Source organism: Neoarius graeffei, chromosome 2 (assembly GCF_027579695.1).
Source record: "Neoarius graeffei isolate fNeoGra1 chromosome 2, fNeoGra1.pri, whole genome shotgun sequence".
NCBI lineage: Eukaryota > Metazoa > Chordata > Actinopteri > Siluriformes > Ariidae > Neoarius > Neoarius graeffei.
The window spans coordinates 111,659,918-111,686,630 of NC_083570.1; the positions used below are offsets into that span (position 1 = coordinate 111,659,918).

At 41.9% G+C, this 26,713-nt stretch overlaps 3 protein-coding genes across 5 annotated transcripts in view; 2 read left to right on the forward strand and 1 right to left on the reverse strand.

The window, feature by feature from the left end:
• Positions 1–4,056: 4,056 nt before the first annotated feature.
• On the reverse strand, positions 4,057–14,849 carry stpg1 (sperm-tail PG-rich repeat containing 1). Of its 2 annotated transcripts, XM_060911446.1 has the most exons (9): positions 14,772–14,849; positions 12,252–12,299; positions 11,946–12,058; positions 11,693–11,791; positions 9,500–9,679; positions 5,315–5,426; positions 4,894–5,062; positions 4,580–4,773; positions 4,057–4,259 (listed from the first exon to the last, which is right to left on the reverse strand). In XM_060911446.1, exons 1-9 carry the CDS (start codon positions 14,776–14,778, stop codon positions 4,186–4,188), a joined length of 996 nt encoding a protein of 331 aa, XP_060767429.1. In that variant the 5' UTR covers positions 14,779–14,849; the 3' UTR covers positions 4,057–4,185. The 2 variants fall into 2 exon arrangements, with proteins under 2 accessions (XP_060767429.1, XP_060767437.1); XM_060911454.1 differs by lacking the exon at positions 11,693–11,791.
• A 431-nt stretch (positions 14,850–15,280) lies between these two features.
• The window catches only part of meaf6 (MYST/Esa1-associated factor 6), a 47,645-nt gene continuing 36,212 nt past the window's right edge, over positions 15,281–26,713 (forward strand). For both annotated transcript variants that reach the window (XM_060915367.1, XM_060915368.1), the window contains exon 1: positions 15,281–15,410. In XM_060915367.1, coding sequence (XP_060771350.1) covers positions 15,321–15,410 — 90 coding nt within the window. In that variant the 5' untranslated portion in view covers positions 15,281–15,320. The remainder of the gene's footprint in view (positions 15,411–26,713) is intronic.
• On the forward strand, positions 17,562–25,911 carry LOC132874951 (skin secretory protein xP2-like). The gene is made up of 2 exons (XM_060911465.1): positions 17,562–18,079; positions 24,322–25,911. The coding sequence occupies exon 2, from the start codon at positions 24,556–24,558 to the stop codon at positions 25,909–25,911; it is 1,356 nt and encodes a 451-aa protein (XP_060767448.1). The 5' UTR covers positions 17,562–18,079; positions 24,322–24,555.

Below are 26,713 nucleotides of genomic sequence, written 5' to 3' on the forward strand. Positions count from 1 at the left end.
GAACAACTGGCAGCAAAATGTTTTACATCTCTGACATATTCAGAGTTGAGTTAAGTTGACTGGTCCATCAGTCAATTAGTCTGGGAGTTAGTCAGTCAGTTGGTCAGGTAGGCCATCAGTCAGTTAGTCAATCAGTCAGTTAGTCTGTCCATTAGTCAGTAGAGTTATTAAGTCAGCCAGTCAGTCACTCAAGTGACTCAATCAGGTGGTCAGTCAGTTAGACAGAGAGTACATCAGTCAGTCAGTTACTTGGTCAGTCAGTCAGTCAGTCAGTCAAGTTACTCAGTTGGTCAGTCAGTTAGATAGAGGGTCTATCAGTCAGTCAGTTACTTGGTCGGTTACTTAGTCAGTCAGTCACTCAAGTTACTCAGTCAGTTAGATAGAGGGTGCATCAGTCAGTCAGTTACTTGGACAGTCAGTCAAGTTATTCAGTTGGTCAGTCAGTTAGATAGAGGGTGCATCAGTCAGTCAGTTACTTGGTCAGTCAGTCAAGTTAGTCAGTTGGTCAGTCAGTTAGATAGAGGGTGCATCAGTCAGTCACTTACTTGGTCAGTCAGTCAGTTAAGTTACTCAGTTGGTCAGTTAGTTAGATAGAGGGTCTATCAGTCAGTCAGTTACTTGGTCGGTTACATAGTCAGTCAGTCACTCAAGTTACTCAGTCAGTTGGTCAGTCAGTTAGATAGAGGGTGTATCAGTCAGTCAGTTACTTGGTCAGTCAGTCAAGTTATTCAATTGGTCAGTCAGTTAGATAGAGGGTGCGTCAGTCAGTTACTTGGTCAGTCAGTCAAGTTAGTCAGTTGGTCAGTCAGTTAGATAGAGGGTGCATCAGTCAGTCATTTACTTGGTCGGTCAGTCAGTCAGTCAGTCAGTCAGTCGGTCAAGTTACTCAGTTGGTCAGTCAGTTAGATAGAGGATCTATCAGTCAGTCAGTTACTTGGTCGGTTACTTAGTCAGTCAGTCAGTCAGTCAGTCAGTCACTCAAGTTACTCAGTCAATTGGTAAGTCAGTTAGATAGAGGGTGTATCAGTCAGTCAGTTACTTGGTCAGTCAATCAAGTTACTCAGTTAGATAGAGGGTGTATCAGTCAGTCAGTTACTTGGTCAGTCAGTCAAGTTACTCAGTCAGTTGGTCAGTCAGTTAGATAGAGGGTGTATCAGTCAGTCAGTTACTTGGTCAGTCAGTCAAGTTACTCAGTCAGTTGGTCAGTCAGTTAGATAGAGGGTGCATCAGTCAGTCAGTTACTTGGTCAGTCAGTCAAGTTATTCAGTTAGTTGGTCAGTCAGTTAGATAGAGGGTGCATCAGTCAGTCAGTTACTTGGTCAGTCAGTCAAGTTATTCAGTTAGTTGGTCAGTCAGTTAGATAGAGGGTGTATCAGTCAGTCAGTTACTCGGTCAGTCAGCCAGTCAGTCAGTCAGTCAAGTTACTCAGTCAGTTGGTCAGTCAGTTAGATAGAGGGTGTATCAGTCAGTCAGTTACTTGGTCGGTTACTTAGTCAGTCAGTCAGTCAGTCAGTCAGTCAGTCAAGTTAGTCAGTCAGAGAGTCAGTCAATTAGATAGTTGGTACAACAGTCAGTCAGATACTTAGTCAATCATTTACTCAGTCTGTCGGTTACTCAGTCAGTCAGTTATTCAGTCTGTCAGTCAGTTACTTAGCCAGTTACTCAGTCTGTCAATTAATTCGTCAGTTACTCTGTTAGTCTGTCAGTCAGTTATTTAATCAGTTACTTACTCAGTTAGTTGGTCAGTCAGTTAGTTACTCAGGTAGTTGGTCAGCCAGTTCCTCAGTCAGTCAGTTACCTTGTCAGTTAGTCTGTCAGTCAGTTATTTTGTCAGTTAGTCAATCAGTTAGAGAGTCAGTCAGTTAGATAGTTGGTACAACAGTCAGTCAATCAGTTGGTCAGTCAGTTACTTAGTTAATCATTTACTCAGTTGGTCAGTTACTCAGTCAGTTAGTTACTCAGTCTGTCAGTCAGTTACTTAGTCAGATAATTACTCAGTCGGTCAATTAATTTGTCAGTTACTTAGTCTGTCAGTCAGTTATTTAATCAGTTACTTAGTTAATCGGTCAGTCAGTTCCTCAGTCAGTCAATTACTTAGTCAGTAATGGCCCTTTTCCACTACCCTTTTTCAGCTCACTTCAGCTCGCTTCAGCCCGACACGGCTCGCGTTTCGACTACCAAAAACCAGCACGACTCAGCTCGTTTCAGCCCTGCTTAGCCCCTAAAACTCGCACCGTTTTGGAGTGGGGCTGAAGCGAGCCAAACCGTGCCGAGTGAGGCTGGGGGCGTGAGCAGACACTCCCCTGTGCACTGATTGGTGAGGAGGAGTGTCCTCACATGCCCACACACGCCCCGCGAGCGCGCTGGGATCTGTAAACACCGCAAACCCGGAAGGAGAAGAATTATGAATTACGAGAATTTCTGAAGCCTTATGCGCCTCACCTCATCTATACGCTCTTGCCAGTATCTGTCCGCGTTGTCGGTGACAACAAGCCACAGCACCAAGACCAGCAACACTAACGACTCCATGTCCTCCATGTTTATTGTTTACTATCCGGGTGGTGAGACTACCGCTTAAAAGATCACTGAATCAGTGACATACAGAGCATCGTGGACGAGTTCGCGGAGCGCAAGGCTCGTCGTATGCCCTTCAAATAATGCGCGCAGTAGGCTATTGATGTTTTATTATGAGCCATGTACAGTATGTCGCCTAATGTTTTTTTGTTTCTGAGTTACATGTTCGTTTGAAGGACTTAATGTACAAAATAACATAGTTGCACCCCGGAGTGTTGAAATTGGTAAACACAGTGTATTCAGTGAGGTTTGCACCGCCCTCCTTTTATTTCTGACTCTTCCTGTCACCGTTGCAACCTCTGAGCGCTCATTCGTATGCCCTTCAAATAATGTGCGCAGTATAGGCTATTGATGTTTTATTATGAGCCATGTACAGTATCCTAATGTTTTTTGTTTCTGAGTTACATGTTCGTTTGAAGGACTTGATGTACTAAATAACATAGTTGCACCCGGTAGTGTTGAAATTGGTAAACACCGCAGTTGCGGACATTTTGTAGCCTAAAATGATGTTATGATAAGCTTTAATAAAGGGCCCGGTCATTTGCCCCGCCCCCGGCCCGGCTCTGACTTGTTCCGCCACTGTCACTGATGTCACTGTTTGCGCTGCTTAACGACATCACGTGACGTCCACCCACTTTCGCTAACTCCACCCAATGTGTCCACCCACTTCCAGCCAGCACGGTTCAGCGCGGTTGTAGTCGAAATGCAACTCCAACAGCCCCACTCAGCTCGACTCAGCTCGACTCGGCACGGCACGGCTCAGCCGCGTTTGTAGTGGAAAAGCGGCATTAGTTACTCAGCGAGTCTGTCAATTACTTAGTCAGTTAGTTACTCAGTGAGTCTGTCAGTTATTTAGTCAGTTAGTTCCTCAGTCAGTCAGTTACTTAGTCACTTAAGCCTGGTGCACACAGGCGACTTCTCGTTGCAAGCGTATTGCGATTTTTGGACGCAACTTTCCCCTCTCGGGTAGCTGTATGTGTGCGTTATCTGCGACCAGTGGGTAATTTGGGGAGGGGGATGCAAGTCACCTGGAAATCACGTGACTACTTCGTGGGTGGGGATTTGCTTAGCCTTTGGAGATGATCGCTTCGTTATCGCAAAGACACGCACACGTGGCGATATCTCTGCAACAAGTCAGCAACTGGTGATTTTTTGTCGCAGAATATCAAGCATGTTTGATACCTGTGATCTGTCGCAAGCAACAAAAAAAATCGCTGTTGCAAATATCCGCACCTGAAGCGATTTTTCACTTGTGTCAAAAAGTTGCACGACCAAGCGACAGAAAATCGCCTGTGCACGCCAGGCTTTAATTAGTTACTCAATTGATCAGCTAGTTACTCATTTAATTACTCAGTTAGTCGTTCAGTGAACAAAATGCCTTTTCAAAATTGACTAAAGTCACCATTTGTTCTTCCTCCTAAACGCTTATGAATATGGAACATGATAAATCAAGTCACGAAATAAAAAGCAAACAATATAATATAAGATTTTGATGTGTAATAAATTCATGGAACATGGCCATATGAAGCTCAATTTCTGAAAACAGTTCAGTTTTTAAATAATTTGTGTAAAGTCTGTATCCCATAATGTACGTCTCCTGAAAGCTCCTCTCTATGCAGGTATCCACATGTTTGCGTGATTGTAGAGGAATGAGCGCTTTGTAGGAACATCTGGCTCATAGGAACCTAAAAGATACAGAAAATATACATCATTTTAACAACTTCAAAACACACAGTGTCATATCGGAATCAGTAGAAATAAAAATTAAACATGTGTTAATGATCCTATGAGCTAAACTGTCTATGGATGTGATGCTCATCGAGGCGTATCGAACGAGTGCGCGACATTTACTCGTAGATTAGCATATTTAACGTAGTTTAGCTGACATTATTATCGTTGCGTTTGAATTAGCAGGCGGCTCTGTGGGTAGGCAATGCATTAGCTCCTGAGATAAAGACTCTCCTATCTGAAAGAGACACTCTCACATGGAGACCATGAGTCTCACCTGGCCCCGGGACGCCGTGTCCTCTGGTGTGGTGCGTCTCCCTACGTGTCCCGGACACGAACGCAGTGCTTGCCATCAGGTGTTTGGGAGGTCCGGTGGTGTGGTTTACAATGTCGTACTGACCCGGTCCGGGCAGTGGGGGGGGTTTAGGAGGAATCAGAGGAGGTGCTGAGAGTCCTAAATAATGCCTTCTCCTGTAACACACACACAAGAACACTGAGACACAATGGAAGCGTCAAAACAGTTTGGCGTCATGCTCAGGTAGGAGGCGTGGCCGAAAGTGTGTCAGACACCAACAAGTGTGCACAGCTTACGGTAAGATAGTCCTTTTGACAGGTTCTGGAGTTTTATAGGGACTGTAGGATCCTGGTCCTGGACCTTCACTCTTCACCAGAGTCTGTATTCTGGCAGAAGTGGACTTGAAGCAGGACGAGGGGACTGTAGGGGTCTTCTGTATCGCCGCGTCCTTCACACTGTAATGACCTGCAGAGAGAGAGAGAGAGAGAGAGAGAGAGGGACGTAACTGCTACCACCAGCCTGAAGTTGATTATTTTCCCAAAACTGCACTTTCCTGATGTGTTTTATTCCTCGAACACCTCAGTAATTTGACAGTTTACACTTTTTTATGAATGAACGTCAGCAAGCCGTCATTTATTTATTTTTTTTTATCCTCAGGCTGTAACGTGGCTCAGTGAGGTTTGCTGAATGAGTGGTGAGTTCAGTGTAATGACTGACATGGCGAAGGTCCTGTCGGTGCAGGAGGACAAACACCACTGCGGCCGGTTTTAGACAGAAAAGCACACTGGGCTGATACCACTGAGTTCACCTCCACTCCACTGTAACACACCTGCTCACACACACACACACACACACACGCGACTGTTATACATTCAGTACTGAAGTCACACTGCAGCTCCAATACTTTAGTTTTAAAGTCTAAACATTCTCAATGTTTTATAAACAGCCAGATTTGTAAAGTTACACCATGAAACATATTCAAATTCTCTTCAATTCTACTCTGTTCCACTCCTATTCTATTCCACAGTGGTCTGTCCTTGCCTAGTGTTTTATCCTAGCCTACTCTATTCCTTTCAATTCTACTCTGTTCTATTCCACTACATTTTATTCAATTCACCTCAATTCTATTCTACTCCATAGATTTCTGTCATGTTCTGCCGTGTTTTATCCTATGTTATTTAATTATGCTCTATTCCATTCAATTCTACTCTGTTCTATTCCATTATATTTCATGAAATTCTATTCCAGCGTTGTCATGTTCTGTAGTGCTTTATTCTACTCTATTCAATTCCACTCTGTTATGAGATGTTGTGTCCTTTTCTACAGCATTTTAGTTTATTCTATTCAACTGTACTCTTCTATTCAAGTGTTTTATTCTACTCCATTCAGTTCTACTCTACTCTATTATGTAGTGTTCTGTCCTTATCTATAGTGTTTTCGTCTACTCAAGTTTACTCTATTCTATAGTGTTCTGTCATATTCTGTAGTGTTTCAATCTATTCTATTCTATAGTGTTTTAATGTATTGTATTCAATACTACTCTATTCAATTCCAGTGTTTTCCTCTGTTCTACACAATTCTACTCTACTCTCTATTGTTTTAGTCTATTTATTCAATTCTACTCTACTCTATAGTGTTCTGAAATATTCTAGAGTGTATTATTCTATTCTGTCCTATTCAATTCTACTCTGCTCTATTATGTAGTGTTCTGTCCTTTTTGGTAATATTTACTCTATTCTATTCTATAGTGTTCTATAATTTCACCAGTAGTCAGCTGGGATAGGCTCCAGCTTGCCTGCGACCCTGTAGAACAGGATAAAGCGGCTACAGATAATGAGATGAGATGAGTGTTCTATCATATTCTGTAGTGTTTTATTCTGTCCAATTCTACTCTATTCTATAGCAGTTTAATATATTCTATTCAATTCTGCTCTTTAGTATTCTGCCATATTCTGGAATGTATTATTCTATTCTGTTTTATTCAGTTCTACTCTATTATGTAGTGTTCTGTCCTTTTCTAAAGTATTTTATTCTATTCTATTCAATTGACTCTATTTTATAGTGTTCCATCATATTCTGGAGTGCTTTATTCTATTCAGTTCCACTCTATTCTATAGTGTTCTGCCGTATACTTGAGTGTTTCATCTATTATATTCAATTCTACTCTACAACATTATGTCGTGTTCTGTCCTATTCAATTCTACTCGATTATGTAGTGTTCTGTCCTTTTCTATAGTTTTAGTTTATTCTACTCAAATGCACCCTATTCTATAGTGTTCTGTCATTTTCTGTAGTGTTTTAGTCTATTCTATTCTAATCTATTGTATTCTATAGTGTTTGATCATATTCTGTACTGTTCCATTCTATTCAACTCTACTCTATAGTATTTTAGCTGACAGTATTCTACTCAAGTAGAATACTCAAGTAGTACTCTATCCTATAGTTCCCTGCCATATTCTGTAGTGTTTCATTTTATTCTATAGTGTTTTAATGTATTGTATTCAATACTACTCTATTCAATTCCAGTGTTTCCTTCTGTTCTACACAATTCTACTCTACCCTCTATTGTTTTAGTCTATCCTATTAAATTCTACAGTGTTCTACCATATTCTGGAGTGTATTATTCTATTCTGTTCTATTCAATTCTACTCTGCTCTATTATGTAGTGTTCTGTCCTTTTCAGTAATACTTAGTCTATTCTATTCTATTTACTCTATTCTATAGTGTTCTGCCATATACTTGAGTGTTTAATCTTGTATATTCAGTTCTAATCTACAATATTCTGTAGTGTTCTGTCCTTTTAGTGTTCTGTCCCATTCAAGTCTACTCGATTATGTAGTGTTTTGTCCTTTTCTATAGCGTTTTAGTCTATTCTATTCAATTCCAGTGTTTTATTCTCCTCCATTCAATTCTACTCTACTCTATTATGTAGTGTTCTGTCCTCTTCAATAACGTTTTTAGCCTATTCTACTCAAATATACTCTATTCTATAGTGTTTTGTCATATTCTGTAGTGTTTTATTCTATTCAATTCCACTCTATTCCACAGTGTTCTGTCCTTTTCTATAGTGTTTTAGTCTATTCTATTCAATTCTACTCTATTTTATTCTATAGTGTTCTATCATATTCTGTACTGTTCCGTTCTTTTCAATTCTACTCTATTCTAGTGTTTTAGTCTACTCTACTCAAGTTTACTCTATTCTATAGTTCCCTGTCATATTCTGTAGTGTTCACTCTATTCTATAGTGTTTTAATATATTGTATTCAATACTACTCTATTCAATTCCAGTGTTTTCTTCTGCTCTATACAATTCTACTCTACCCTCTATTGTTTTAGTCTATCCTCTTCAATTCTCCTCTACTCTATATTGTTCTGCCATATTCTGGAGTGTATTATTCTATTTTGTGCTATTCAATTATACTCTGCTCTATTATGTAGTGTTCCGTCCTTTTCGGTAATATTTAGTCTATTCTATAATGTTCTATCATATTCTGTAGTGTTTTATTCTGTTTGATTCTACTCTATTCTATAGTGGTTTCATGTATTCTATTCAATTCTGCTCTACACAGTGTTCTGCCATATTCTGGAATGCATTATTCTATTCTGTTTTATTCAGTTCTACTCTCCTCTATTATGTAGTGTTCTGTCCGTTTCTAAAGTATTTTAGTCTCTTCTATTCAATTTACTCTATTTTATAGTGTTCTGTCATATTCTGGAGTGCTTTATTCTATATAACTCTATTCTGTAGCATTCTGCCATCTACTCGAGTATTTAATCTATTATATTCAGTTCTGATCTACAATATTCTGCAATGTTCTGTCCTTTTAGTCTGTATTTTAGCAAGTATTTTAGTCTGTTCTATTCAATTTTACTCTGTTCTATAGTGTTCTGCCATATTCTGTGGTGTTTTATTTTATTCTATTCTACTCTATGCTATTCTACAGTGTTTTAATCTATCCTATTCAATTTTACTTTATTCTATTCCAGTGTTTTATTCTATACTATTTAATTCTACTCTCTGCTATAGTGTTGTGTCATATTCTGGAGTGTATTCTATTCCACTCCACTCCACTCTGTTGTCTTTTTACAGGGTTTTATTCTATTCTGTAGAATTTTATTCTATTCTGCTCGGCCCTACTGTACTCTGTTGTGTTCTATTCTCTTGTTTTCTGTTCTAATGTGTTCTGATTTCTTCTATTCTCTTCTGTTCCATTCTATTCAAATTATACTCTATTTCTATAGTGTATTCAAACTGTTCTCAAGTGTTCTGTTGCGTTCTGTTCTCATTCTGTAGTGTTTTATTCCATTCAGTTGTACTCTATTCAATTCTGTTCTGTTCTATTGGGCTTTTTTGTCACGTTGCACTTTATTATGCTGTGTTCTGACTGGTTGTGTCGTGTTCTGTTCTATGCAACTGTGTGCTATTCTGTTGTACTATGATGTATTAACGCTGTGTGTATGGGTGTGTGTAAGGGTTTTCAGTTAATGGGCGGGGTTAGGGGTAGGGTCAAGCATTCAAATTAAACGAAATTCTCCACATGTTCATTTGAAGAAGTCGCACTAATTTTTCATGGCATTGTTTTTTAAATTAAAGTAAATGTAATGCATGACAAGACTCATAGGACATCAGAAATCAGTACGGATTCTGTTTAAACATCATAAATAACTTCGAAATGCAGAGATTAATAAATAGCCATGCAACAGAAAAAATAATGAACAGCTTCTTTCAGATTTGTTGGACCATTGAAGTCACAGAGTTAGAAAACGCATGAATTTGAGAGTTTAAATTATTTATTTTTCAATACTTTTTAACTTTTAGTTTGTATAATCAATCCGTTAAAGTGATATGACTTCCATTTCCTTTTTTTATCCCCCTCTGTAACCGGATTCTCTCCCACTCACGTTGTACTGGTTTGGTGCTGGTGATTTCTGGGGTGTGCTTGGTGTTTGAACGATGATGGGCCGGTGGAATATTCTGGAGAAATCCCTGTTGAAGTCGTGCTGCCGAAGCAGTGATCGCTGCAGGTTGTAGGTGTTGGGGGCTGGAGGTCCTCTCTGGGGTTTACGGCTCACTCTGAGAGCCTGTGGAGAAAAACAAATACGTGGAGGAAAAAAATAATAAAGATTGTAAAGCAGAAAATCACAGTGAAATACAACCCCAATTCCAAAAAAGTTGGAACTCTGTGTAAACTGTAAATAAAAACAGAATGCGATAATTTGCAAATCATGGAAACCCTATGTTCCATTGAAAACAGTACAAAGAAAACATCAAATGTTGAAACTGAGAAGTTTTATTGTTTTTTTTGAAAAATAGATGCTCATTTTGAATTTGATGTCAGCAACACGTTTCAGAAAAGTTAGGACAGGAGCATGTTTCCCACTGTGCTGCATCACCTCTACTTTTAACAACACTCTGTAAACGTTTGGGAACTGAGGAGACCAGTTGCTGTAGTTTTGAAAGAGAAATGTTGTCCCATTCTTGCCTGTTGTATACTGTAATTTCAGTTGCTCAACAGTTTGGGGTCTCGTTTGTTGTATTTTGCGCTTCATAATGCGCCAAATGTTTTAAATGGGAGACAGGTCTGGACTGCAGGCAGGCCAGTTTAGCGCCTGGACTCTTTTACTATGGAGCCATGCAGTTTTAATATGTGCAGAAAGTGGTTTGGCATTGTCTTGCTGAAAGAAGGAAGGCCTTCCCTGAAAATGATTTTGTCTGGATGGCAGCATGTTGCTCTGAAGCATGTATATATCATTCAGCATTAATGATGCCTTCCCAGATGTACAAGCTACCCATGCCATGTGCACTAATGCACCCTCATACCATCATGGATGCTGGCTTTTGAACTGTGCACTGATAACAAGCCGGATGGTCCCACTCCTCTTTAGACTGGAGGACGTGGTGTCCATGATTTCTAAAAAGAATTTCTACTTTTGATTCATCAGACCTCAGGACAGTTTTCCACTTTGCCTCAGTCCATTGTAAAAGAGCTCGGGTCCAGAGAAGGTGGCGGTGTTTCTGGATATTGTTTATATCTGGTTTTAACTTGCATTTGTGGATGCAGTAATGAACTGTTTTCACAGACGATGGTTTTCTGAAGTGTTCCTGAGCCCATACAGTGATTTCCACTACAGACACGTGTCTGCTTTTAATGCAGTGTCTCCTGAAGATCACAGACATCCAATGTCAGTTTTCAGCCTTGTCTCCTGCATACAGAGATTTCTCCAGATTCTCTGAATCTGTTAATGATATTACGGACTATAGATGATGTGATTCACAAATTCGTTGTAGTTTTACATTGAGGAACGTTATTCTTAAATTGTTGCACTGTTTGCCCACGCAGTCTTTCACAGAGCGGTGAACCCCTCGCCATCTTTACTTCTGAGAGACTCCGCCTCTCTGGGATGCTCTTTTTATACCCAATCATCTTACTGACCTGTTGCCAATTAACCTAATTAGTCTGTTTTTTTTCGCATTACACAACTTTTTCACTCTTTTGTTTTTTTTGGAATTGGGGTTGTAAGTACATAAACTGTACAGTTTCATACAGTACTGCAGAAACGTCCATGTACTAAAGCTCGGGAATTCAGTGATGTTACACCAACTTCCTGATGTGGTTTAGGACGCAGTGGGACTTCCTGTCATCTACAAACCTCACAGAGCCTAATGGAGGCAGCCATCTTGTCTGAATTTTGTAAGCAACCGTTTTCAGTGTTGTATGTGTTCCCCACGGACAGATTTTATTTCCTGGATTACTCACCGTCATTACTCACAGCACACTTTCAATTCAGTGTACAGTGATTTCCTTTAGACTTCCTTCAGTAATCAGCAGCCAGCGTTGTCTGGGTTCAGTCCCGTGTCTCCTTCACTGTGTCCTATATGTGTCTCTACAGTGTGTAGATGTAGATTTGACTCTGTATAATGTGTAAATACAGGTTTTAAATGAAGCAGGCTTCTACGTTCGCCTTGTAGCTCCAGTTCACTAACAACTAAAGTAGAATATGGAGACGCCGAACACGTCCTGCCTACAGCTGCGGTGAAGAGGACATTGTGGACATTTTGTTGTCTAAACCGTTCCTTTAATGTCATAGTCTCACCTTTGACGCAAAGCCTCCAGTTCCTTTCTTTGAGAAGGATGGACTGCAGGTGTCAGCGGACGTGTGACACAAATAAGAGCCCGGACCGGGATTCTCATTCTACAAACGTAAACACGGGATCTGATGAAATTATTCAAGGACCTGATTTTTACTGAGCTGGGACTAATTTCTTAAAAACAGTGAAAAAAATTCAGATTACTTACGTGACTTGCGTGTATGTGTGTGTGTGTGTGTATGTGTGAGATGAATGTACCGTAAAGTGTGTGAAACGCTTGGCTTGGGAGCTGAAGCCTTTCCTCTCCACATTACTGATGATCACAGTTTGGTATTTGGTGGGAATGGAGGAGGAACTGGGAAACTTAAAGCCTGATTTATAACACACACACACACACACACACGGGAACATTGTGTACATTTCAATTACAGCTAAACTGTTCCTCTAAAATATTTCAGTAACACACAGATCAGTCTCCTGAGAGAACGTCGTTCTTCACTGGACATTCAGAGAGTTTATAAAATGGAGTAATTCGATTTAAATCCAGTTCCGTAGAAAACTCACAGCCAGTGTCTCCTCTCAGAACCTCAGGGTTCCTCATTCTGTCTTTTACTGGAACACAGACAGAGGGATACAGGGGAGACAGACACAGAGAAACAGAGCGACAGATATTCAGAGAGACATGGGGAGACAGACAGACAAAGAGGAACAAAGACAGAGACAGATATACAGAGAGGCATGGGAAAACAGACAGACAGACAGATATACAGAGAGGCATGGGAAAACAGACAGACAGAAAAGGAAAGAGAAAGGGAGACAGACAGAGGGAACAAACAAAGAGGGAAAGACAAAGAAACACAGCCAGACAGAGACATGGGGAGCCAGACAGAGAGGGAGACAGACAGACAAGCAGGCAGGCAGACAGACAGAGAGGGACACAATCAGACAGACAGAGGGATGCAAACAGACAGAGACACAGGGAGACAGACAGACAGACAGAGAGGGACACAATCAGACAGGGATGCAAACAGACACAGGGAGATGGACAGACAGAGAGAGACACAATCAGACAGACAGACAGACAGAGGGACACAATCAGAAAGACAGAGGGACACAGGGAGACAGACAGACAGACAGAGAGGGACACAAAGACAGACAGAAGGACAAAAACAGACAGAGAGACAGACAGAGAAGGACAAAGAGAAACAGAGTGGCAGCCAGAGAGGCACAGACAGACAAAGAGAGATATGGGGAAACAGACAGAGTGGGAGACAGACAGACAGAGACAGTTATACAGAGAGACAGGTATAAAAGGGACATAGACAGAGAAACAAAGAAGGAGACAGACAGACAGACAGACAGAGACACAAACAAGGAGAGAGGCAGATTGTTTTTGTTATATTATATTACGTTTATGTTTACTACAACCCTGATTCCAAAAAAGTTGGGACAAAGTACAAATTGTAAATAAAAACGGAACGCAATGATGTGGAAGTTTCAAAATTCCATATTTTATTCAGAATAGAACATAGATGACATATCAAATGTTTAAACTGAGAAAATGTATCATTTAAAGAGAAAAATTAGGTGATTTTAAATTTCATGACAACACCACATCTCAAAAAAGTTGGGACAAGGCCATGTTTCCCACTGTGAGACATCCCCTTTTCTCTTTACAACAGTCTGTAAACGTCTGGGGACTGAGGAGACAAGTTGCTCAAGTTTAGGGATAGGAATGTTAACCCATTCTTGTCTAATGTAGGATTCTAGTTGCTCAACTGTCTTAGGTCTTTTTTGTCGTATCTTCCGTTTTATGATGCGCCAAATGTTTTCTATGGGTGAAAGATCTGGACTGCAGGCTGGCCAGTTCAGTACCCGGACCCTTCTTCTACGCAGCCATGATGCTGTAATTGATGCAGTATGTGGTTTGGCATTGTCATGTTGGAAAATGCAAGGTCTTCCCTGAAAGAGACGTCGTCTGGATGGGAGCATATGTTGCTCTAGAACCTGGATATACCTTTCAGCATTGATGGTGTCTTTCCAGATGTGTAAGCTGCCCATGCCACACGCACTAATGCAACCCCATACCATCAGAGATGCAGGCTTCTGAACTGAGCGCTGATAACAACTTGGGTCGTCCTTCTCCTCTTTAGTCCGAATGACACGGCGTCCCTGATTTCCATAAAGAACTTCAAATTTTGATTCGTCTGACCACAGAACAGTTTTCCACTTTGCCACAGTCCATTGTAAATGAGCCTTGGCCCAGAGAAGACGTCTGCGCTTCTGGATCATGTTTAGATACGGTTTCTTCTTTGAACTATAGAGTTTTAGCTGGCAACGGTGGATGGCACGGTGAATTGTGTTCACAGATAATGTTCTCTGGAAATATTCCTGAGCCCATTTTGTGATTTCCAATACAGAAGCATGCCTGTATGTGATGCAGTGCCGTCTAAGGGCCCGAAGATCACGGGCACCCAGTATGGTTTTCCGGCCTTGACCCTTACGCACAGAGATTCTTCCAGATTCTCTGAATCTTTTGATGATATTATGCACTGTAGATGATGATATGTTCAAACTCTTTGCAATTTTACACTGTCGAACTCCTTTCTGATATTGCTCCACTATTTGTCGGCGCAGAATTAGGGGGATTGGTGATCCTCTTCCCATCTTTACTTCTGAGAGCCGCTGCCACTCCAAGATGCTCTTTTTATACCCAGTCATGTTAATGACCTATTGCCAATTGACCTAATGAGTTGCAGTTTGGTCCTCCAGCTGTTCCTTTTTTGTACCTTTAACTTTTCCAGCCTCTTATTGCCTCGTCCCAACTTTTTTGGAATCGGGGTTGTATGTAGTTCTTGATTTTGGTTTTATTAAAATGCCTAAACAAGCAAATAAATACTAATGATAATAATGGTGTATTTCCTGTGTGTCAGTGAGATTATTGTGGTGATATCACACTCAAAACAGTAATGTCAGGAAATCAGTCTTAAGCAGATTAAACAACATTTATTTATTTTCTTTGTTTATTATTTAAATCAGCCTTAAACATTAAACTATTTGTTTGTTTAACTAACTCAGTCTTACCGCACATGGGTGATATTTCCAGATTTGGGAAGTTTCTTGGTTCCTCAGTTTTCGGTCAACACCCTGTTGCCATGGTAGTGACGTCACTGAACCGGTTTTCTGGTCCTTTGATTTTCAGACGGAATAAAACTCTGAATTAAACAGAGCTGCAGCGCCGCCCAGTGGTCAAAGGGATTGGTTAGACAAACAGGTGTGGTGTTATGTTTTGATGCGCAAATAATCTACACCCCTTGGTTTCCGGTCGCAGGCTGATTGGGAAGACAGTTTAGGTATATATTTATATGCCAGATTTAAAAATATATATATCTAATATAAACCTAAATGTATTTAAAAGGAAGTATTCATGAACATGGTTATATAGAAATTCACGATGTCAAATATAACAGGAGATAATGAGTAATTTTCACTCCAAGAAACAACATTTTAATTCAGGCACATACTATGACTACCAATAGGGTCCTTGGGACGCCATGTGCAACGGGTGCACGAAACAGCATATACGCCTTCCCGTCGCCATCTTGTTTGTTGTTGTTGGCTGGCGGTTCAATCATGGCGATGCATGCTAAAGCGACTCCACCGCAGATTCCCGACACTCGCCGTGAGCTCTCGGAGCTCGTCAAGAGGAAACAAGAGCTTGCGGTGAAAATATAATTTTTTAAAATACAACTTCGCAGCTCCGTCTGTGTAAAATGGCGTCAGACGAATTTAGCGAACATTCTAGAGCCTGCGTATGGCTAACTAGCTAGCTGCCGCATCCTAAATACCCTTGTTTAGGATACGTAGTGCACTAGGTAGCCGGTTGGACGCTGTTGTTTTGTGCCCTACGTAGGGCGCATATGAAGGTTAATATACGCCATTTGTAACAGCCATAGGTTCGGCGGTTAGTTGTATAACGGGTCGTTTTGATTAATATATATATATATTTCTTTTAGTAAAGTTATTACATGAGACAACAAGACAGTGTTTTTATTTTGCTTTATTTATTATGAAACATTTTTGTTAATTAGCAGCAGTACCATAAAATGTTAGCCACATAGCTAACGGTGAGCTTGCTGCTCCTGGCTGAAAGAGGCGGTGTTGAGGCCGCGTCCCAAACCGCTTCATCCTCCATATCTAGGTGCCCTACATACCATTTAAAGCAAGGGATTTAGTCATCCTATGTAGTGCACTAGATGTGTGAATAGAATAAAGACACAGCCTATACATACACATTATAAATGGGAAATAATTTTAACATGCAGCATTTTAATACAAACATCAAAGCAAAAAAATAAATAAATGCATATTAATTTTTTTTTTTACTATTTTTGTCCTTTTGCTAAATTTCATTTTAATAAGCGAATAATAAAAACAAAATAAATAAAAATGTTGAGTGTGTGTGAGTGAGTGTATGGAGTCCCAGAAAGGACATGGAGGGAAAAAAAATGAACGTTTGCAAAAAATTTTAATTTCGGTTGATGTACTTGCAGGTCAGTTTGACAAACTTGTCCGCTTACGCAAGTATCCTCTTCATATTTCTCCCAACTAAGCGGCGTACACGCAGGAAGCGATGCTCGGGAGCGAAAGGATGCCGTCGTCGACTGGCTGACGACTCCGACGCCGAGTTCCCAAAGCGTTTAAGGAGACAACGTCGACGAATTCGGTTCCGACGAGAGTTGCGAAGACTTCGCCACCTCAAGAAATTGATCTTTCCACCAGAACGCCGTTATTTATAGTGGCAGGATTTCTAATTTCTTATTTTAGTGAAAAATTTCATCTGCGTTTTCTTTATAAAGATTTATCCGTTACATTTGATCAGAAGAAGAAGAATCGGGGATGCAGCCAGTCACTGGGCTCACTAGATATCTAGAAATCTCAACAGTTAACTCGCCAGACAGACTAAACGAAGAAATCGCCTGTCAAGTAAAATGAATTTAAACGTGGGTGAATCGTCCCTGTTGAAGTCGTACTACTGCTTCTTTCACTTGAAAACATTTGCGGTAGGAAATGTATAAGACGGTTACCTTGGCAACCAAATCCTGGAACGTCTGGACGATGTTATGAATCGCTTCCTGTGTGTACATGCCTCCCCCCCCTTGTTTTTTTTTTTTTGAAAACCATACCTACGACAGACCTGTTTACTCCTACGATTTGTCCGTAGTTCTTACGATTTTTCAAAACAAAATACGGACTACGAATTCTTGTCCAAAAACTACGATTTATGGCCGAAATGTTGCCAAATGTTTAATCAGGCTTTCGTCTAAACGGGGGAACAGGGGCGCTGCGCCCTCTTACTCTCGGCGTGCGCCCCCTTACTGACTCCGTGAAAACATCCCAGCAACACCACGTGACAATGTGTCTGATCATCAAATACGTTATAATTGCTCCAAAAACATTCCAATCATAGTAGATGCACCGCCAGGCGGTGCAAAAACAATCCGAATTGGCGTTTTCCAGACTGAGGCGCCATGTTTAGTTGTTTACTTGTCGCGGCTGCTCTCGCGAGATTTGACATGGGTTACATACAAGGTCAGCTGACTTGTAGAGCGAGATTTCTCGAGACTGAATGACCTTTCACCCACCGGCGCGGGAGCTTTTGACAGAAGTAGTTCGCGAGTTGTTTTTGTTGACACTTGGGCATTTAAAGATGTCATCCCGCGGCACGAAACGGAAGAAAGCCGAAGACTGTCCGGGGCAGAAGAAGATTACTTCTTTCTTTTTCAATGTTGACAGACAATTTGTTACAATTTCCCTCTCAGATAGCCTCAGAATGTCCCATTGGAGCATTTTTCAAAGGCTTTGCATGGCGGGGGGGGGGGGGGACAACCGGCACCATCTCCCCCCCCCCCGCTTCGCTCCCTCGCCGTGGTGAGCGCCCTCATACTAAATTTTTCTAGAAAAAACCCTGTTCATGACTTACTTTATAATCGTATTTATTGTGGGAATCGAACATCGATCGTATAGTCATGGGCGTGGCCATGTTTACCATACGTTGCATTGTGGGAAGGTTCCATTGTTTCAACTTTGGTTTCTGAGCACACAATCATGGCGGCCGCGAAGCGAAAGGCCGATGGCATTATTGATAGTCCTGCAAAGAAATACCAGAAAAAATAAGACTAGTGCTGGATTTTAATTTTTTAAATTTTGTTCATGTAATCTATCACTTACTTTCAACTTGAATGAGTACTATTATCTAATAGGCTGCTTTCTACTTTTTGTCTTCGATACAATACATAGATTGGACCCCAGTAAAATTCCTACTGACAGCTTACCAAAACTACTGACAAGATACTGCAAGACTACTGACAGGGCAAATTTGGGGTAAACAGGTCTGCTACGATTTTACTGCTGGGTCATTCCATGCCAAATCAACAAATATCTGACACACTTATGCTCGACCATCTCAGATTTGAATGAAATTTGGAGGGCTCAGAGATGCTATTAAAAGAAGTTAATCCCCAAAATTTGAGCTTCCTATCTCCAACGGTTTCAGAGATACAGGCATTTGAATTTTTCGATTTTTTTGCATTTTGCTCAAAACATACATATTTCAAAGTGTAATATAATCTTTATTATGCAAGATAGAAACCTAAAATTTTGCACAGAGAGACTCAATGTCTTGTACTACAAGCTTCAACTTAGAATTTCAGTGGTCATTGTATATTAGATGGTGATTTTAACAAGGAAATTAAAAAGACAAATTTGGGTTTTTTGCATTTTTAATTCATTCTGGAAGCTTGCCTGTGGCAGTAACGCTTAAACTAAGAATGTTATTCAAATCTACACAGAAATATCTACCAATTTCAGTTTTACCAAGTCTCCACTATTCCTAGTTTGTCTGTAATAGGATTTTGAAATTCGCCGATTTCTAAAACGTGCCATTTTCAGTAGCAAGAAATCTAATGTCGGATAGCAGTTAGGAACTTGTAAACTTTTTTCAGTAATCCCCAAGACCCATATTTTATATTTCCAAATTTTTGTTCTGTGTCTCTCAAGTATTTCTGAGCTACAGGTGTTTAAAAAATCCATTTTTTCCAAATTCGAATTTTTGATATTTCCATTTTATTGATGATTAAGGACTGATAAATACAGCTAAATGATTTGTAAAGATAAGGAAACATTTTACTTGTGTTCATGTCAGAGAAATATGGTTTTAAAAATATTTTGAAATAAGCTAAATAATATATGAACATTTCACATTTTTCAGTATATATATATATATATATATATATATATATATATATATATATATATATAAACTAAAGTCAGTCATTTTTCATATAAATCACTTAACTTACAATTTCTGTTGTATGTTAGTTTATGGCAGTCAGAATCTTTCTTTAGTCCAATTCCTATAGAACAGGGAGGAAGTTCAGCCATTTCTAGATGTCTAAGAACAAACTCATTTATACTGATCTCAAATCGAAAGCAACTACAATTAAATTCCCTACTCAACTATTCCAAATATCCAGTCCTTGCAAAGAAACACATTCAGTTAATAACATTGGTAAATTTTCTCAGTGCTCTGTATTACAATGTATTTAATATAATCCAAGCAATATAATGTTATCTGAACAAGTATGCAGTTTACAGACTCTAAAACTATAAGATATGAGCCACCTGTTCTGGTATCAAAGGTCACCTATTGTGCTGTGTTGATATTGATAAGGCTGGCTGTTGACTGGTACACAATAGCTGGTCATTGATTGCTAATGTTACACAGTCTTAGATTAAAATCAATTTACAAATAATTAATACTGAGCATTAATTGAAATTTTATTTAAAATTGAGGAAGAAACATGTCTCCTAACCTACTTGAGCCTTATTGAAGCATTTATTAACCCTCAAATATCAGTTATATGAAAATATATCAAAAATTCGAATTTGGTGAAAATGGATTTTTTTTTAAACCCCTGTAGTTTAAAAATACTTGAGAGACACAGAACAAAAACTTGGAAATATAAAATATGGGTCTTGGGGATTACTGAAAAAAAATTTACAAGTTCCTAACTGCTATCCCACATTGGATTTCTTGCTATTGAAAATGGCATGTTTTAGAAATCGGCGAATTTCAAAACCCTATTAGAGACAAACTAGGAATAGTGGAGACTTGGCAAAACTGAAATTGGTAGATATTTCTGTGTAGATTTGAATAACATTCTTAGTTTAAGCATTACTGCCACAGGCAAGCTTCTAGAATGAGTAAAAAATGCAAATTTGTCTTTTTAATTTCCTTGTTAAAATCACCATCTAATATACAATGACCATTGAAATTCTAACAGGGATCCCAGACGTCCGCTATTTAGCGGAATTCCGCTATTTTTCTAGCCAAAGTAGTTTTTTTTTTAATCTCTTGTATATCCGTTAAAAATATGTTTGTTTAAAGGGCCCATGGCATGGTGGTTTGTTGATGCTTTAAACGGGCTCGTGGAGGCTTCCGGATGTTATATCCGCAGCCTTTCTCGAAATGAACCCTCGGTACGTAGATATAGCCTCCTGGGAGAAAGCCCCATTTCAGCGCTTTTCCCAGTGCGTCGTTTTGCTAATGAGAAGCAGAAGGCGGGGAAGGGTAGATGGTGGGGGCGTGCCATGGGGGGGAGGGGCTGCTGTCTGCCTCCCAAGCCGGCCGAGAGCGCTCCTCGTCGGGCACGGCCAGGCGGGCGAATGCCCTGGTCTGTCCGCCCTGTCTAAAAAAAAAAAAAATGGTACAACTCGAGCCCATGTACCTGGCTAACTGCAGGAAGCGGTTAGCTGCACAGCTAATGTAGCCATTGCAAGGCTAACGCACCGATTTTAAAACACGGCAAAACGACTTAACAGTTATACACTTACTTGTTCGGTGTTTGTGGCTGATGCGGCAGGGATGCTTGGTACGGACCCAGGCTTCAGTGACAGTTGATGTGCAAAACCTGCCCTGTACTGTCCCAAGTTGTGGAAACATTCCTCAGGAAAATGCTTCCGACAAACATACACAGTCTTAGGTAGACTCGACGGCGTATTATTGGAGTAAATAAAATTAAGCCACTGCGTCTTCAGGGGCTCTACCGTCGGCAGTAAAAACAGACTCCTTTCTGTGTTGTCACATCCATGTACAGCGCAATTTCCATGTTGTGTCTTCTATGGGCTCCTCACTACAAAATGTAGTCATGTGTTCTGCGCATGCGCAGTAGGCTTGGTAGGACAAACAGCAACTTTTGAGCTGGGCGGAGCAATCCATACAGTGGGTGGGAATCCAGAGGGGGGGGCGTGGGGATCATCCCCCTTGCTGACGTAGTAAAGGGAAGAGCTTATCAACGCGCCGTTTTGACGTGCCATTCTCAAATGTAGGGCATAGTTTGGTTTACACATTATGAAATTTCTAGCCACTGGGGTGACTTAAGAAGGTCAGAGGAACTCATTTTAACGTTAAAAAACCTCAGAAAGTGAAAATTTCATGCCATGGGACCTTTAAGTAAAATGACCAGCAGAATACATTCTGATTTGGTTTGCTTGTTTAGCGATGTTTTTGTCAGCTTCGTTTGTTCTCGTTGACATTCTGGAACACTCGGAAGTTAAATTGATGTAAATACCGCGAGACTGTACGCGATAGAACGAGAAAACAATATGGCTGCGCCCATTTGCTTGAAAATGTCTTTTAACTCCGTTCGTGCTTTTGTTTCTAATGCGCTGAACTTAATTCAACATGTCGTCCAAAAAGATATCGTCCATAAAAGAGATAGCGGAACAGTGTCCGGGTTAGAAGTATATTCTTCAAAGCTACATTTTCATCTAATTTTTATAAATAATAATTTTTTTTTTGCCAGTTATGTCATTGATTACAAAATATGGCATTAAATAGATGCACTTTGTTAAATTCTGTTGCTTTTCTATGTTAAATCTATGTAAAAAATGTGTTCTATAGCATCTTTAAATGTTAAAGGAACAGTCCACCGTATTTCCATAATGAAATATGCTCTTACCTGAATTGAGACGAGCTGCTCCGTACCTCTCCGAGCTTTGCGCGACCTCCCAGTCAGTCAGACGCAGTCAGACGCGCTGTCACTCCTGTTAGCAATGTAGCTAGGCTCAGCATGGCCAATGGTATTTTTTGGGGCTGTAGTTAGATGCGACCAAACTCTTCCGCGTTTTTCCTGTTTACATAGGTTTATATGACCAGTGATATGAAACAAGTTCAGTTACACAAATTGAAACGTAGCGATTTTCTATGCTATGGAAAGTGCGCACTATAATGACAGGCGTACTAACACCTTCTGCGCGCTTCGACAGCGCATTGATACGGAGCTCAGATATCAATGCGCTGCCGAAGGTGTTAGTGCGCACTTTCCATAGCATAGAAAATCGCTATGTTTCAATTTTTTTAACTGAACTTGTTTCATATCACTGGTCATATAAACCTATGTAAACAGGAAAAACGCGGAAGAGTTTGGTCGCATCTAACTACAGCCCCAAAAAATACCATTGACCATACTGAGCCTAGCTACATTACTAACAGGAGTGACAGCGCGTCTGACTGACTGGGAGGTCGCGCAAAGCTCGGAGAGGTACGGAGCAGCTCGTCTCAATTCAGATAAGAGCATATTTCATTATGGAAGTACGGTGGACTGTTCCTTTAACATCTCAACAGCTTCAGGGGGCTTGCAGCGCCCTTGACTCCTGCTGATAGTTTCTTACATTCCTCTATTTTTTTCAATTACTGCTGGGATCCCTGTTCTAAGTTGAAGCTTGTAGTACAAGACATTGAGTCTCTCTGTGCAGAATTTTAGGTTTCTATCTTGCATAATAAAGATTATATTGCACTTTGAAATATGCATGTTTTGAGCAAAAAAAACAAAAAAGTCGAAAAATTCAAATGCCTGTATCTCTGAAACTATTGGTGATGGGAAGCTCAAGTTTTGGGGATTAACTTCTTTTAATAGTATCTCCGAGCCCTCCAAATTTCATTGAAATCTGAGCTGGTCGAGCATAACCTCTTTGTTGATTTGGCATGGAATGACCCTGCTTCAATACATCTCTGATTTAAAGGCGTCGTGCGGTAATTTCAGCAATCAGGCTGTATCATGTGTCAAAATGTCGGGTTTGGTGGGTTATTCAAGCCCCTCGGTTGGTTTCCCGCGATCTCAGTGTCACGATGCGCTCGCTACAAGGGTTTAAAGTTGACGCGCACAGCCAAATTTAGGCAGCCAGCCGTTAACTAGGTCAACTTATGTGTGACGTCATACCAGTAACCTCCCTTGGGTGACGCTGGCCTGTCGCCATGTTTTCTCTATAGCGCGCGTTTACCAGAGTTGTTCACATTGCGGATTTATTCAGTTTGTGGATAGTTTTGAACACTCAAAACACTCTGAAATGATGTATTAATATTCTGTGATACAAAATGCCTAATCGGTGTATTGTGTTTGGCTGTAACAACGAACACCGAACACTATTTGTGACTGTTGTTATCAATGGATCTGATTTCAAGGTCACGGCTAGGTATTGATAGAAAAAAAATATTTTTTTAAAAACACAAGTGTTTCTATGTATCAATCATTAATTGTACAAAATGATTTTCATACATTTATGTATTTGTCGTATCTTTCTTTGTCACATGAAGTGTTGTCTTGATAACATATGTGGCACATAATTTTAGCAAATGGATGAGAGAAGATTAATTGAAAGATTTACGCCACAGAGCTGCCTTTAACTAATAATTATCACTTATTACTGACGATTGTACGTTTACTAAACAATACAATACAAAGCTCAATACTCCCAGCCTATAACATACTGAATATCAAGTTAAAATCAACCGCAATAAAAGGAAAATGATGAAAACTGGAATATCAAGGGGTCTACTGTATCAGAAGGCCCACTGCATTTCGCAAGCTGTCAAGTTGCTAGAATTCAATCTTTCTAGCTCTACTTTCACCCCCTACAGCTATCAGTATTACACATAATCATAGATTAATCACACAGCATTCTAATTCAAGTGAAAATGGTCTTTAAAAATACACACAAGTACTGATTTAGTCAGAGAAACCAACCAAAACAAGTCTTCAAGTCGCCGGTCTTCTTCATTCTCGTCTTCGTTTCTGTCGTCGTCAGAACCGTCCTCATTTTCTTCTGAAGATGAGCGCTCGGGTTCAAATCTGTAAGGCTGGATACCACCAGGACATTCAGCTGTCAAAATCTCTACTTGTGGGCCATTTTCTTCTTCTGTATCGGTAAAATCAAAGCTAATTTCCTCAGCATCGCTCCTATTTTCTGGTGTGTCCGCCATTGCAACTGCACCGAGTGGTTACTGGTATGACGTCACGCAGCTGTTGCATTGACCGAGAGGGGGCGCTGCGAACGCGGGAAATTTCAAGTGATGGGCATGACCAAATAAGGACTGATTCCAACCGCGGGAAGCTTTTGAAAAATCGACGGTCAATTTATTTTGAATCTCGAAAGCATTCTGGTGCAGAATAATAATGCGACTTTTATCACCACTGCGTGACGCCTTTAACGTGTTTGTATTTGAGGCCAATTTCAGAATAAAATTGAGTGTTACGCAAGATCCCTCACTTTTATTTATTTATTTTTGTTAAAGGTCGGTGTGCTTCCAGGTCCGTTATCATGGAAACAGGGCTGTAGTGGAGGCTAAGTACACGTAAATGGTGTTCACGCGTCTCTAAATAACATTTATGCATCATTATGGACCCTTTTCAGTCACGTGACCTTCGTAAACGCGACCGCCATTCTGGACATGTAGTGGACTTCGGCTCGAATCAGTTTGAATGCGAGGAAGGCGACAAACGAAAAACATAAAAGCAAAAGGAGCGAGATGCAGAAAACACCTTCACTATCCAGCGACGTAGGGCATTTACAGGGCGAGCAGAGGGAGAGGTATTTGCAAAAATTGAGGTTAGCAGGCTTAGAGAACGACGTTTACCTGCTTCCACCAGGATTGTTCACTGACGTACGGAAGTACACCAAGCCCTCGTCTTTACCTGACTTCGGCCCACATGATCTGTATACCTATGTCGTTAAAAACCCATCGCCATACACAAACATGCCAACGTCCGAGGTTCCGGAGCGCGCTCCGGCTTGCTCCAGGAGTGCTCCGGCCGAGGTTCCGGAGGGCGCTCCGGCTTGCTCCAGGAGTGCTCCGGCCGAGGTTCCGGAGGGCGCTCCGGCCTGCTCCAGGAGTGCTCCGGCCGAGGTTCCGGAGGGCGCTCCGGCCTGCTCCAGGAGTGCTCCGGCCGAGGTTCCGGAGGGCGCTCCGGCCTGCTCCAGGAGTGCTCCGGCCGAGGTTCCGGAGGGCGCTCCGGCCTGCTCCAGGAGTGCTCCGGCCGAGGTTCCGGAGGGCGCTCCGGCCTGCTCCAGGAGTGCTCCGGCCGAGGTTCCGGAGGGCGCTCCGGCCTGCTCCAGGAGTGCTCCGGCCGAGGTTCCGGAGGGCGCTCCGGCCTGCTCCAGGAGTGCTCCGGCCGAGGTTCCGGAGGGCGCTCCGGCCTGCTCCAGGAGTGCTCCGGCCGAGGTTCCGGAGGGCGCTCCGGCCTGCTCCAGGAGTGCTCCGGCCGAGGTTCCGGAGGGCGCTCCGGCCTGCTCCAGGAGTGCTCCGGCCGAGGTTCCGGAGGGCGCTCCGGCCTGCTCCAGGAGTGCTCCGGCCGAGGTTCCGGAGGGCGCTCCGGCCTGCTCCAGGAGTGCTCCGGCCGAGGTTCCGGAGGGCGCTCCGGCCTGCTCCAGGAGTGCTCCGGCCGAGGTTCCGGAGGGCGCTCCGGCCTGCTCCAGGAGTGCTCCGGCCGAGGTTCCGGAGGGCGCTCCGGCCTGCTCCAGGAGTGCTCCGGCCGAGGTTCCGGAGGGCGCTCCGGCCTGCTCCAGGAGTGCTCCGGCCGAGGTTCCGGAGGGCGCTCCGGCCTGCTCCAGGAGTGCTCCGGCCGAGGTTCCGGAGGGCGCTCCGGCCTGCTCCAGGAGTGCTCCGGCCGAGGTTCCGGAGGGCGCTCCGGCCTGCTCCAGGAGTGCTCCGGCCGAGGTTCCGGAGGGCGCTCCGGCCTGCTCCAGGAGTGCTCCGGCCGAGGTTCCGGAGGGCGCTCCGGCCTGCTCCAGGAGTGCTCCGGCCGAGGTTCCGGAGGGCGCTCCGGCCTGCTCCAGGAGTGCTCCGGCCGAGGTTCCGGAGGGCGCTCCGGCGCACGCTGCTTAATTTGAGGGAGAGCAAGCCGGAGCGCGCTCCGGAACCTCGGACGTTGGCTCCGGCAGCTATTTATACTGGATCTGGTGTAAATAGCTGCCGGATCATAATTACAGTAAACTAGTAAATCCAGTAAAGGAAAAACTTGAGACTGAAAGGTTTTAACAGTCATCCAAATGACTGAACGTAAACATTGCTACAGTAACATACCAGCTACTTGTTGACATTTGCTAGTCAACAATAGCTACTACAGAAGAACAAAGAGGTTACAATGGGTTATTTTAGCCTATTTGGTTACACACTCGCCGCCACAGAATGTTAACAGCAATGTAATGCCTTTTCTGGCTAATTTTATTCGTCTTACCTCCAACAAAGTGGTCACTACACAAGTGCTGGTATGCCGAGGGCTGCCAATCTGTTAATGGCCGCTATCCATCTTCTCCGTCGGGATCCGATAAAATGATAAACCTTGCCTTGTTTGTTGATGGTTACTACATCCAGGTGCACAACAATATAGTGGCATGATGGAAGTCTTGCTGAAAGTAAAAACTTTCTTTGCTGCCGTTCCTCAATGTTGGCTGTGGTAAACTACTGGTAGTACACGTCCAAAATGGCGGCCGCGTTTGTCGTGACGTCACGTGAAAAGGGTCCATATATTCAAAGCCGTGCTGCGTTATCAGGATTTACGGTATTTACAGTCTGACCAATCATATCTCTTGCGCGCACACACACACACACACACACACACACACACACACCGTTACACCTTTTCGACCAACAGAGAACGAGTCCCTGAACCGGTTCTGTTCAGGAT

Excerpts from the sequence above, each read along its gene's own strand:
- stpg1 (XM_060911446.1), bottom strand. Across the intron at positions 9,680-11,692 it reads CTGGAGGCTTTGCGTCAAAG|GCTCTCAGAGTGAGCCGTAA; the intron begins GTGAGACTATGA and ends TTTTCTCCACAG. Across the intron at positions 5,427-9,499 it reads CAGCACCAAACCAGTACAAC|GTGTGTTACAGTGGAGTGGA; the intron begins GTGAGTGGGAGA and ends GTGTGTGAGCAG.
- LOC132874951 (XM_060911465.1), top strand. The coding sequence starts at position 24,556 with ATGCAGAAAACACCTTCACTATCCAGCGACGTAGGGCATTTACAGGGC.